General features: G+C 33.7%; 1 protein-coding gene and 1 non-coding gene across 4 annotated transcripts in view; both read right to left on the bottom strand.

The window, feature by feature from the left end:
- The window catches only part of Magi3 (membrane associated guanylate kinase, WW and PDZ domain containing 3), a 255744-nt gene that overhangs the window by 65883 nt on the left and 175520 nt on the right, over positions 1 to 14341 (bottom strand). For all 3 annotated transcript variants that reach the window (XM_046458287.2, XM_046458286.2, XM_046458288.2), the window contains exons 4-6: positions 12050 to 12259; positions 5888 to 6062; positions 2604 to 2683 (exon numbers count right to left, since the gene is read on the bottom strand). In XM_046458287.2, coding sequence (XP_046314243.1) covers positions 2604 to 2683; positions 5888 to 6062; positions 12050 to 12259 — 465 coding nt within the window. The remainder of the gene's footprint in view (positions 1 to 2603; positions 2684 to 5887; positions 6063 to 12049; positions 12260 to 14341) is intronic.
- LOC124102066 (U6 spliceosomal RNA) lies at positions 11228 to 11331 on the bottom strand. The gene has a single exon (XR_006854796.1). It is a non-coding gene; the product is annotated as a U6 spliceosomal RNA (small nuclear RNA).

Below are 14341 nucleotides of genomic sequence, written 5' to 3' on the forward strand. Positions count from 1 at the left end.
ACCATTTTACATTTTGTGCAGCAAAAGGATAAGGGTTACTGTTTTCTCTCCATCCTCCCAACATTAGTTACTATCTTTTGAAATTATTATAATAGTCATTTTAGTGGGTATCTCATTATGATTTTAATTAGAAAACTACCCTAATTACTAATGATTTTTCATTGGTCATTTGTATAACTTTTTTAGTGAAATGGCTATTTAAAAGTTTTGTCCATTTTCACTTTGGTTTGTAAAACAATATTTTATAAATTCTAAACATAATTTCTTAGATATATAGTGCAAAATCTGTGACTTTGTCTATTCATTATTTAATGTATTTTGATTAAAAGAAATGTAAAGTTTTTCTTTTTTTATTGATTTTTAAAAAAATAAATGACAGCGGAATGCATCACAATTCTTATTGCACATATACAGCACAATTTTTCATATCTCTGTTTGTATATAAAGTATGTTCACACCAATTCATGTCTTTATACATATACTTTGGATAATGATGTCCATCACATTCCACCATCCTTGCTAAGTCCCTGCCCCCTCACTTTCCCTCCCACCCCTCTGCCCTATCTAGAATTCATCTATTCCTCCCATGGTCCCCCTCCCTACCCCACTATGAATCTTTTTATGAAGTACAAAATATCAGGTTTCTTGACAGGCATGGTGGCACAGACCTGTAATCCTAACAATTCAGGAAGTTGAGGCAAGAAGAACACCAGTTAAGAGGCCAACCTCAGCAATTTAGCAAGACCTCGTCTCAAAGTAAAAAAATAAAAGAGCTGGTGATATAGCTCAAGGGAAGAACATCTTTGGGTTTATTCCCTGGTACCACAAAAAAAAAATTTTTTTCTTCTGTAGTTCATACTTTTCGTAGCTTCCCTAAGAAGACTTTGCTAATCCCAAAGTCATGAAGATACTCTTTTCTTTCTAAAAGTTTTATGGTTCTAGCTTTTCTTTTTAATATATTTTTTAGTTGTAGATGGACATAATATCTTTATTTTATTTTATTTTTATGTGCTGAGGATCAAACCCAGCGCCTCATTCATGCTAAGCAAATGCTCTACCACTGAGCCAAAATCCCAGATCCATGGTTTTAGCTTTTATGCTAGGCTTTTGATCCTTCTAAAAGTAGTTTTTGTGTATGGAATGAGGAATCACTGAAGCTCAATTTTCTATGTGAATATCAACTTATATCAGCATCATTTGTTAAAGACAATTTCCTTTTTTCATTGCATTGATTTGGCAATTTGCTTGATAATCAAGTAATCAGATTATGTGTGCATCTATTTCTGGACTCTATTCTGTTACACTGATCTGTTTGTTAGTGTGCCATTAAAACACTGTCTTACTATAGCTTTATAGGAAGTCCTCTAAATTTGTCTGTTTTTTAAAGGTTGTCTGACTACCAAAGCCTCTGTATTTCCAGATTATTTTACAATAGGTTTGTTAGTTCCCCCAAAATAATCTATTTGAATTTTGATTTGGACAGTATTGAATCTAGAAATAAATTTATGAGAATGGATACCATTAACAATATTGTGGGATTCAATCCATGAGTGCAGTACATCTCACCCATTATTATGGGTCCTTATTAACTTCTTTCAATGATGTTTTGCAGTTTTCATTGTTAAGAACTTGCATCTTCTAACAGATATATTTCAAGATTTCCAATTTTTTTGATGTCATTATTAAAAAAGGCTGAATAATTCCATTTTCAACTGTTTTTTTTTCCCTAGAAAAATTCTTCCTATTATAGTCATGCTGGACAAAATGTGGTAATTCTGTTTGATTGCACCTTAGTTTCAAGAAGATATAACAAACAATTTTGGATGAGATAAATTCTACTTACTTAAAAACTATACAATTTATAGAACATATAACATACAAGACAGATAAGACTATCTGGTGATGTTTACAGAAATAATTTTTCCATTAAGTAAGAAAAATTTTGTGTGTGGCAGGGGGATATATTATAGACTTTCATTAAGTTTGTATTGCTGTCCTAATTTTAGCGAAGGAATAGTTATAGACACTAGCAATTATCCCAGTATATAATAAATTAAGTATATATTTGAATGCTCAACAGATATGACAGAGCTACATTGTGGTTGGGAACACACCTAATTTACTGAATAGTTACTTAGGATTTAAAAAATTTTTTTTAGTTATACATGGGCACAATCTTTATTTTGTTTATTTATTTTTATGTGGTGCTGAGGATTGAACCCAGGGTCTCACATGTGAGAGGCGAATGCTCTACCGCTGAGCCACAACCACAGCCTCAACTTAGAATTTTTACAGTTTGTATTTAGGGCATATGTTAAAAACAGGGAAATTTATTTTTATTAAATTTTTAAAGAGAGAGAATTACAATCCTCATACAGGAGATAAATAAAATTTCTCATAAATTATTTATATGCATATAACATAATTACCATATATGTATATGTATATATATATGGCATAATTACCATACTTAGTTGATTATGATATCCATCCTTATTTATGTACACTATGGTTTGTTTAGGGTTTTGAAAAACTCACTAAGCAAGAAGAGTAAGAAAGGATTAAGAGGATAAGCATAGTATAAAAAAATTCTGAATCTCTACCTCCATCTTCACAGTCTTCAGGGGCTTTGGCTTTTTTACAGAGACGAGGATCCAACCAGGTGGTCGTCTTGGTATTGTGGCTGTAGAATAAAGATCTCAATTAGAAATAGCAAAATAAAGAGGAAGAAAAGTAATTCCAAAGCTAAGATTAAAAGTGACTAAAAAGCATATGGTACTGGAACATTTATCTCCTACAGCCTCCATTTGTATTCCTCAAATTCAATAATCTTATTGTTCTCAGTCTGTTACTTCAAAACTACCAAGACAGAAAGATAATGCTAGAGGCACTAATTTGAGAATGAAGACTTTAAAGAAGGGATCAAATGCCAAGTACAGAAAAACACTTTTTTAAGCAGTCAAAAACATTTCAAAGGGTGGGCACAGAGCCATAGACTGCATCACCTAGCCAGCTAAGTCGCATTTAAAACCTTGTTAGCTTGCTGGCTGAATTTCTTCTTTTCTTCCTTCAGAAAAATATTATGTTTCTTGAGTATCTATGATATATATGTACTGTCCTGGGGTCTAGGAATATAGAGACAAATTATCAGACAGAATTTCTGTCCTCACAGGGACTCCTTACAATAAATAGGATAAAATAAAACAAAAGTTTTAAAGTGGCTATTTCTGCAACATGCAAGGAAAAACAATGTGTTTGTTCATCCTGCGGGGGTGGGGGGGAGAAAAAAATAACTTGCCCCTGCTTCTTTCTATGAAGCAAGTCAAAGATACTTTCAGAGAGCAGTGTCTGTTTAATTCCATTACAAGCCAGTCAGTCAGGTCAGGTCACCATGCAGTAAATAGTAATGCTAAAATGAAACTATCACACTGCTAAGTAGACACTGTTAGCTTAAGTCTCCGAAATACAAAGATATTAAAGAAGAAAAATTTGCAGAAGAATATACAGATTGGCAACAAAATGTAAATTAATTATTAAAAGAACTGTTAGAATAACAACGTGAATACGTTTTTTCCTCAGTATCTTTAACATGAGATAAACTCAGTACTCTCTGCCTTGTCCACTCTTAGGAGATGAAGTCAGTGATTTCAGGGCATTAACCGTATCTCCTATGCCTTTTCTAACCCCAGAGCTGCTTAGAGAGACATATGAACATTTTTTTTTTTTTTGGTCTGCTGATAACAGGTAATCTATGTAGAAAAAAAATGGAAAGTGTTTCTAGAAAGTCTGTGCTTATTTCACTCTTTCAGAGAGATAATCTCCCCAAGTGAAAATCAGTTAAATCAGTTTTAACAAAATAAAAGGAATCAGAACTCAAAGAGGTCTAGGAGTACACAGATGGTTAGAGGGAAAAAAAAACCCACAACAAAAACCATGGAGGTATCCTGCTAACCCAAACTCAAAACTGCTATATGAGAAAAGCCCAACTTTGATTCCAATGAGCCAAAATTTTATTGATTAAATCAGCAGATACAGGCAATCCTGTAGAATTTTGCCTGATATTTCCCAAGGTTAAAAAAAGAGCTGTTTTTAGGCTATTCCTAACCTGTAATAACTAAAGACTATGGACCTATGTTAATATTCTTACAGATGCAGACTTTAACAGCAGACTTTAACACAAATACACCATGCTAGTTAAACACAAATCAAACATATTGACTATAGCAAACAAATAGCTTTATCTAGAGTAAATTTTCAAGTATTCTAAATATTAACCCCTTATCCAATATGAAGATAATTTCTCCTGCCAGTGTTCTTTGCTGTGTGGAAGTGTCCAAGTCTGATGTGGTCCCACTTGTCTTTCCTGCTTTGTTGCCTCTGTTTTTGGTGTTGGAAGTTCCTGCCAAATCCAGTGTCATGAAGCTTTCCCCTGTGTTTTCCTCTAGAAAGTTTACAGTTTGGGCCTTACATTTATGTTTTTAATACATTCAAATAATATTAAACTATAAAGAGATTTCTTTTATACATTCTCTGCACCTCCATAACATACTTACTTATCTCTATTCGTAGAGTGAAGTATTGTCAGATCCAATGTCTCATAATCTGTTTCTAAAGATATTTTAGCCACTTCTAACCTTAAAGAATCCCTTAAGTTTCTGGGGTGTGGTAGCATACACCTGTAATCCCAGTGGCTCAGGAGGCTGAGGCAAGAGGATTGCATGTTCAAAGCCAGCCTCAGAAACTTAGTGAGGTCCTAAGCAACTTAGGAGACCCTGCCTCAAAATTAAAAATAAAAAAAGACTGGGGACGTGGGTCAGTGGTTGAATACACCTGGGTTCACTTCCCAATACTTTAAAAAAAAAAAAGTATCCCTTAAATTCCATAGACAGAAGTATATCTTGTTGTGTCTGTTTTGTATAATGTTTACATAAATTTATTAATTTCTGCATATGGTAAAGAGAATAACACATACTCAAGATCTATGTTTTTTGAATACTAAATGCTACTTAGTACAGCAAGGTGCTTATTCTATGGGAAGGATCTGGAATTAGAACCATTTGAGGAAACAGATTCAAGTCCCTCACCTTAATTAACTTCTGAATATTTATTCTTTGTGTGTAGTGCCCAGTCCTCAATACTTAACTGTTATTTGTCAATATTCTATAACTTCACTATATTAATCTTCTAACTCTGAACACACTGCTTTAAATGAGAATAACAAGTGCATAAAAATTTAAAAAAAAACTTCATAATGAAACTTTTAGTAAATTATTTGCATAATATTATTCTCTGATGCAAACAACATTCAGTTTTAGGTTGATCTAATCATGTGGTATTCAGTACTTTATGAATATTACATTAATAATGCTTTCCATAAAAATTTTTACTTTTATGCATCTATAGTGTATCAGTTACTCTGAGGATCAGTGAAATTTCTTCCTATATTATTTACCTATATTGTTTGAATACATCAAACCTAAATTCTAGGACTGACAATACTTAGCTAAGATAATAATATGTACTCTGCCATGATGATAATTCTTAAAATGCTCATGAAGTTGGATAATCTACCCTAAAGTTAAAAAAAAGGGCAAAGCTAAGCCTCCTTTATTCTTTACATTTTCCATCATTAGTGAGGAGTGTATTTTCAATCTCCCTACTTCTATAAAATCAGAGGCCAAATATATTCTTCCTTTATCCAAGTCAAATAAAATGAAATGGTATCCAGGGAAATACCTAGATTAAAAATCAATTCTTACTTGTATAAAAAACATTTTTAAACAAAGAAAAAGAAATGAAAGGCACACAACCAAAATGAGATTAACACCATTCCAGACAATCCTCACAGTGACAGGGCAGATTAGAAGAGATACAGACATTTGCTTACTCAATGAAGTAGATCATCCCCGTGTCAGTGTAGGCCATCTCCCAGTTTTTGGGTAGTGGTTCCAGAGTCTCATCTCTCATCATATAATTTCTAAAGTCCACGGAGCTATTTGTTTGGTTATAACTTGGAACAGTCTTCATCCAGTCAGATGACTCAGAATGCCTCTCTCTGTTTTCTGTCATTGTTCAAAACAGAACAGCATGAAAAGTAGGCAAAGTTATACTCTTCTTTAAGTCCCTCTTCATTTCTAACAAAATGCCAAACATTTTTTATATATGTATATATATAAAATATATAAACCCCACGAGAGAGCGTTGCCCCTTTGAATTTTCAGGCCTAATCAGCTCGTGCCGGTCCTCTAACGGACCTACTTAACCCAGTGAGGATGAGTGTGCAGCTGCTGTCCCCACTCTATCGGGTGGGCAGCCATCTCCTTGCTTCCAATAAATCTCTTGGCTGAACCTCTATTTCGGTGTAATAGATCCACTTTCATTTCATATATATATATATATACACACATACACACACACATATTTGTGCAATTATATATTTCAAATTTACTTATTATGTCCTCATTCTGCTATAAATTTTGAGATAACAAATAAACATACCCAATTCTTTTCATTCACTAATTCACATTAACCCCTAGAGTATATTTGATGCTCGTATGGGAGAGTAGCAACAAAACAACTGTGGATTCAATTCAGTATAAATCCTAACAGTAGCATCACCAGTATTTATACATATATATGCATATGTCAAGCTCTATTCTAAGTGATTAACATTAACTCATAATCCTCACAGCAACCCAGTATATATTATTACTAAACTCATTTTATAAATTGAGAAAACTAAAAGAGAGGTTAAGTTAACTTAGTCAAGGTTACATAGTCATTAAATAGCAAAGCTAGGATTTTTTTTATATACTTTATTTTTATTTATTTATTTTTATGTGGTGCTGAGGATTGAACCCAGTGCCTCACATGTTCTAGGCAAGCGCTCTATCACTGGCCACAAACCCAACCCCAAAGCTAAGATTTGAATCTAAGGGGTCTTTGCTCTTAACTGCTACACTAAGCTGCTCATACATTTAAAAAACACTTTTTTAGTTGTCAATGGACTTTTTATTTTTTAATTAATTTATTTATACGTGGTGCTGAGAATCGAACCCAGTGCCTCACACATGCTAGGCATGCACTCTCGCACTGAGCTACAACCTCAGCCCATGCTCATACACTTTTAAAACAGGTCTTTAAATAAAATTTGTCTTTAAAAATTATACTCAAGGGGCTGGGGTTATGGCTCAGTGGTACAGTGATGTCTAGCATGTGTGAGGCACTGGATTCAATTCTCAGCACCACATATAAATAAATTGATACATAAAATAAAGGTCCATTGACAGTTTAAAAAAAGAATTACACTCAAGGGCTGGGATATAGCTCAGAGGTAGGGCACTTACCTACCAACTAAATAAATAAATAATAAAATTATACTCATTAGACTTCGTTGTTAAATATAATTTTGGGGTAATATTAAAATCCTTTTAGAGTCCCAGATTCTATAATATAAGCAAGTACACTAAAATTTGGTTATTGTATAGGAAGTCAATAATTCATGCACTCACAATTTGTTTCTAGAATTTAAATGATGTTACACAATAATATCATTGTAAAAACTTCAAACTGCAGGCAATGACTAACAATCAGAAAATCTGAGAAGGGCCTTAGATATCATTCCCTATAGTATTTCAACTCCAACATCCTTTATCCAACAAAATCATACAATTCATTAATATTTCTACTTATTAACTTTCACTTTCTCCAACCTCTACCCATTTCCCTATTGCTCTTCTTATCCAACTTAAATTCCAAGATCAACCACTATAATCACTTCCAAGTACTCCTGATTCCTTTGCTTCAACCTGACTTCATCACACTTGCCTGGCTAAACCATAACTCTGCTTTTTCCACCTACTCAATGCTAGCACATGCAGTTGAACATAGACAATGCTAAGGAATTCAGCTTAAATTCATTATCACTAACCTCAGTGGATATTTAATGATACATGACAATCACAGTACATTTATTTAATTGATTCACTCTGACATGCTCCTAGTTAAATATTTCATACCTTCCTTCTCCTTCAGTCATCTACAGTAGTCCTCCTTTTCTGAGGGTGATATGTCCCAAGACCACCCCCTCCCCAGTAGATGCCTGAAACTATGAGTAGGAATGAACCCTATATACAGAGTACTTTGCCCCCCCCCATATATACATACCTATGATAGTTTAATTTATAAATATGTACAGTAAGAGACTAGCAGTAATCACTGATAATAAAAGTAGAAAAATTATAACAATATACTGTAATAAAAGTTTTATAAATGTAATCTCTTTCAAAATATATTATTATACAGTAATATTTTCTTACTGCCGTCAGTATGGATAACTGAAACCACGGAAAGTGAAACTGCAGATAAGTGAGGGCTATTGTATGACTTTCCTCTTATCCTTAATTTCATTTGGTGACCCTGTTTCCCATTTCACCAAGAAAATGGAAGCAAGCAGAAGAGAACTCTGCAAATTCCCACCATTCTGTCTATACAGCAACTATACCCATTTACTTCACCATCTGTTACTTCCTGAGAATTGTCCATGTTCCTAGCTAAAGCTAATCCCCATTTATAAATATAGCCTGTCCCCTCTTGCCTACAGCAATTCTCTCATTCTCATTTTCTTCCCTATTTATTAGATCATATCCAGCCACATAAAAACATGTTATTCCCAAATTCCTTAAAAACAAAATAATTCTCCTTCTCTTCTGGCAACCATCTCATGTCTGTCTTTTCATACCAAACTACCTTGACAGAGTTTATAATTGCTACTCCCACTACCACTCTTTCAATTCTCTCAGACCTTCTCATAAAGGCTTTTTAACTTCCATTAAAAACAAACAAACAAAGAAACAAACAAAAACCCTGTTACTATCAAGGTCTCCAATATTGTCCACATTGCTAAATCTAATGATCAATTCTCAGTTCACATCTTACTTGTGCTCTCAGCAACATCTGAATGGTGGATCACTTTCTTCCTTGTATACTTAGTGACCCACTAACTGGTATCCCTGTTTATACCCTGCCATCCTGTGTCTATTCTCAACACAGTATGCAGAATGAGCCTGTTAAATCTGTTGTGTACTCTTTTACTCAAAACCTTATCATAGTTTCTAATTTCAGTTACAGCCAAAATTATTCTAAGTACCTACAAGACCTTGCGTAATATGCATTCCTCCCCACCCCTCATTATTTGACTGACCATACTGGTTTCTATCCTGCTCTTCTGTCTTTCATCTCTCTGCTCCAATCACACATAGTGCATTGTCTATGCTGCACTGAACCACACTGGTTTCCTTGCTGTTGTCTGAATATTGCAGGCATACTTCCAACTCAGGGCATTTCTCTGTCTGGAAAGCTCTTCTCTCAGATATTTAGAGTTTATTTCTTTCTTTCAAGTCTTTTCTGCCTATTTAAAATTGCAAACCCTGACCTATTTCTTTTCTTTTTCTTCTTCTTTCTTTCTTTTTTTTTTTTTTTTGGTATTAAGAATTGAACCCACTATGCCACATCTCCAGTCCTTTTTATTTTTGAGAGAGGGTATTGCTATGTTGTTTAGGGTGTCCCTAAATTGCTGAGGTTGGCCTCAAATCCATGATCCTCCTGCCTCAGCCTCCTGAGTCTCTGGGATTACAGGTGTGTGCCACTATGCCTGGTTTGACTCCACTATTTCTCATCCATTCTCCTCTGCTTTACTTTTCTCTTTTGTACCGGCTAACACACCACCTGATATTCATTTATGCAGACCACTTCTGACTCTCTTGACTTTCCCATTATCAGGTAAAGTCCATCAGGACAGGGGTTTCTGTCTGTTTTGTTCACTGATTTATTCCCAGTATTTAGTACAAATGGCTAGCTAGCAGTTAGTAGTTTAGAAGGCACTCAACAATTATTTGTTGAGTAAATAAAAAATAAACAAAATGCGTGATTTGTTTTCTATGCACAAAAATAACAAAAAAAGGTACCTAAAATAGAAATCAATCTGTAAGGGAGTTACATTCTTGGGAAATAAGTATTATGATCTATAATACTTCTAATATAGTTCCAAGTGATTGAGTAAGGGAGTTTGTATAACATCCAATGACTTGGGAAGATGCTGTTTATGTTATACTTATTTTGGAAAAAAATTTTAGCATCACTACATAACATATGTCATCCTATGTGGGCATATTAGCAACCTTTGGGGTTAAATCTTTAGCAAGATATAAAATATGTATTGATGTATACAAATAAGGCACTACCTACCTTTTCCCTACTTCTACTCCTTAACAATTTTCTGGTTTTTCATTTAAATACTTGGAATATTTTCTCTTACAAAGAAATATATAACCTAATGTAAATATCCTGTGGTACCTAAACACAATAGAGAGTGTACAAACTGACTCCCACACACTCTTGGATGTGCTCCCTTTAAATATTAACATCAGAGTATGAAACATCTGGTTTAACAACTGTCTTACATGACTAGCATAAACTATTGATATTCAGATAGGTTTATCTCTTAGGGAATCACAGTGATCACCATAAAGCTCTGCATTTGGATGTTAAAAATAAAAAAGAATCTTCTTTCCTCCTAAGTCAAGAATATATAATTCCATATTGGGACAGATTCATGGTCTCTAATCCTAGTGTTCACCATTTTAAAATATTAACAGAATTAATTTTGTAGGACTGCAAATTTGACATGAATATTAAAAGTCTATCATATCATATTATGATATAATTTCCCTTAGTAATCTCTAAAGAATTAGGTATAAATTTCCTTAAACCTTTCCAACCCCAATTTCAGTCTTTACACCCAAATATATCAAGTAATTCATTTAACATTAAACATGCTATGTGGCACAACGGTGTGAGAAATTAGAATGATAAAATAGAACTCCCAATCTGGAGAGGGAAATAAACAATGAATATATTAAAACAATAAATATAATGTAAATGGCAATTTTTTTCACATGTGAAAAATATTCTTTATTAATTTCTCTCATTTCATTACAAAATGTATGTTGGAAACAATTTGAATAACCTACTTGTGGTTTTTTTGTTTGTTTGTTTGTTTGTTTTTGTTTTTAAATCCCTGGCTTCAAGGACTGAGAATCTCCCTATCTTTTACCAAGTATTGGGAAACATTGATTATTGTAGTCAATAGGTTATCATTCTGCTATTTATTTTCTCTTCTCAAGCTCTGAAAAAAATGTCCTCTGTATAAATTAAACAACAACACCAAAAAAATATAGAATGCTTCACAAATTTATGTGTCATCCTTGTGCAGGGGCCATAATCTTCTCTGTATCGTTCCAATTTTAGTATATGTGTTGCCAAAGTGAGCACTAAATGGCAAATTTTAATAACTGATGAAGAAAAGATCAAGGTCCTTTGGGAAAATGATATGGAGATGGGGACATGATATGCAAACTTGGGGACATGAACAATTTTTTTTTTTAGTTCCTACTTTGTGCCAGGCACTGTTTTTGGTACACTCTCAGTTACAAACTTAAGAATCACAGAATTATTTAGGGATACTGAATAGGATATTTCACCACTAAATTTCTGTTGGTTTTATATGTAATTAAAAAATAAGAGCGTCAAAGCAAAAAAAAGAAAATTTTTTGAGTGAATTCAGAATTTAAATAAAAATATTAACAAACCTTTTGGATAATTTTTACTGGCATGTATCTAAACTTCCAAGTACTTTTGTTTGAGCTAAAGGCTACATTATAAAACATCTATATTTTGCTTTTATCCTATAAAATAGGACGTAAGTCAATAAGATTTCCCTATTCCAGAGTCGAAGATGAACCTCAAATATTTTAAGGAATACAGTAATGGCATATTATTTTATTACTGGTAGTTTTTCATACACTTATTAAAATTGGGACAACCCATTTTAGTTTATAGATGGTCTACAGAAATATACATTACTCTACACACAGCCTTCTCAAAACATTGGAAGCTTTCCATGCTTCAGCAAAAACTTTACTACTTTCAATTAAATGTCAGTACAGCCAACCCATAACATCCATTAGAAGTTGTTCATCTGTTTACTGACCTGCGCTTCCACTGCCATTAATAGCATCCTTGTCTTCATCTTCTTCCTCTTCAGGAAGAGAGCTGTCCATTCTTTCCATCTTGCTGACAGATGTTGTTCGTTTTCTTTGGGATTCTGTGTCAAACTCATTATCAAAGAGGACCTGATCAACTGGATCTGGCTGGAAAGGGCTGGGCTCTGCTGGAGGCTTGGGAGTTCCATAGAAGTTTCCTGAAGTGGACAAAATAATAGCAGCTGAAATCTTCATGCTGAATTGACTCAGAATAATATGGCCTACTGTATATCCCTACTGTTTCTTACACTGAAGTTTTGGAATATCTACCATTGTCCAAAAGGTCGACCTAAGCACTCCTTGTGAGAGAAGGAGGTAGAAATAACAGAAAGAACTAATTTCTCAAGAGCCCTTTATCATATATCATCTAACATTTGAATACTACTAAGGCCAGGAAGTTGATCCATCCATCCTTCCATCCTCCCTCCCTCCCTCCCCCCCCCCCGTCTTGATTATTGCTCCTACAAGACTTGCTTTACATGGGCTTTGAATTAGGACCTAACTTGTAAATTTAAAAGCATCAAAGCTGTCATGTAAGACGAACTAGTACAAAAGGTGGGAGGTAAAGACAATAAAAATAACTCAAATAATTTTGTTTTAATATACGTAATGTATTACTTTAGTAAGATGAGGAAATATGTGGGCAAAGGATAAAGCTAAGAACTAAGCAGTTTGCAAAGAAATATGGATTGCTGATATAATTTTTACTTTAAAAATTTTTAAATTTTCTGAGCATTCTAATTATATTATCTGACAATCTATTGAACAAATAGTGACATTATTAGTCTAATTCAATATTGGCTTATTCTCATGAAAGCAAGAAATTAATTTTCTCTTGAGGATCAGTGGTTTTTGCAGTAAAAATAAACATTCCAGAGTAGAAGGAAAACAACTGAATATCTTCTCAAATTGTCAAGTGGCTTCCTTCCTTGAGGCAGCCCAACACAATAGGAAAGCACAGCTACATTAACAGTGTGTAGCTTCCACTAGGTGTGACCTTATATTAGTTGTTATGCTAATTTTATAAAAAGTAAATATGATTAGAAAGTAAAATACTCATGATATTTTATTTTAAAAATCCACAACTTTCAATCAAATTCTTTGAAGCTAGGGAGATAATTAAGATGCTCATATATATAAGGTCAATTTATGAGGTAGATGCATTTTTTTCCTGGGTAGAAAAAAATCATAGGTTGCTCCCTGTAGCACTAAGACTCATTTACGAATGACACAGTTAACCTTAGGTTGGGAATGTTTGAGGGAGAAAGTGTCAAAATTAATTCCTGAAAGTTTAATTTTGAGTGGTGTCATTAAATAGTCAAGACGAAACAATAATCTCAAACTAAAAAACTTTTCAACTACATCTGTCTCTCCCACTCAACTACTCCCTTGTTTCCAAATCCATGTTTGAAATGGTTGCTTATTTCACAAAGACAGATGCAAAAATCTGTATTAACACACTCCAGACTTTGCAAATTTCCTGGGTCCTAAATACAAAACCAATGGAAAAGCAGGTTAAGGCTGGGAAGCAGCTCAGTGGCAGAGCACTCTCCCGACTATGTGAGACCCTAGATTCCATACCAACTATAAAAAAAAGAAAAGAAAAAAAGAAAAAAAAACAACAACATGGGGCTGGGGTTGTGGCTCGGTTGTATACAGTGTTTACCTGGCATGTGTGAGACACTGGGTTAGATCCTCAGCACCACATAAAAATAAATAAAAAATAAAGGTACTGTGTCCAGCTAAAAAAAAAAGAAAAAAAAAATATATATATATATATGTGTGTGTGTGTGTGTGTGTGTGTGTACACACACACACACACACACACACAAAAGGAAAACCACTACCATCAACATAAACACAAATACTGGTTACTACTTCTCTGGGCAGAGAGTACAGAAATAATCCAAATAGAGGGGTGGCCAGGGAATAAAATATTCTAGGATCTCATTTTTCCTTTATTGTGGCCAATAATCATACTCTGAAGGAATAAGGATATATCCTGTGACAGAAATAAAAAGTCCACTTTTCTAAGGATGATGCTAGTCATCCATAGTCACTAAAAATTTAATAATTATTATCTAACTCTAGAAAGTTTAACTTTTTCCTAAGGGGAAAATTGGAAAAATGCAAGATATTAGAGCTGCTATCCATAATCACTGCAAAGATTTCAAAACTTCAGAATAAATTTTGGCAGTTTCCTTGTTTAGAAAGGTAATCATTGCATATACCTATAATTC

Source organism: Marmota monax, unplaced genomic scaffold (genome assembly GCF_021218885.2).
Source record: "Marmota monax isolate L192 unplaced genomic scaffold, Marmota_monax_Labrador192_F-V1.1 WCK01_AAM20220418_F8-fsc00087, whole genome shotgun sequence".
NCBI lineage: Eukaryota > Metazoa > Chordata > Mammalia > Rodentia > Sciuridae > Marmota > Marmota monax.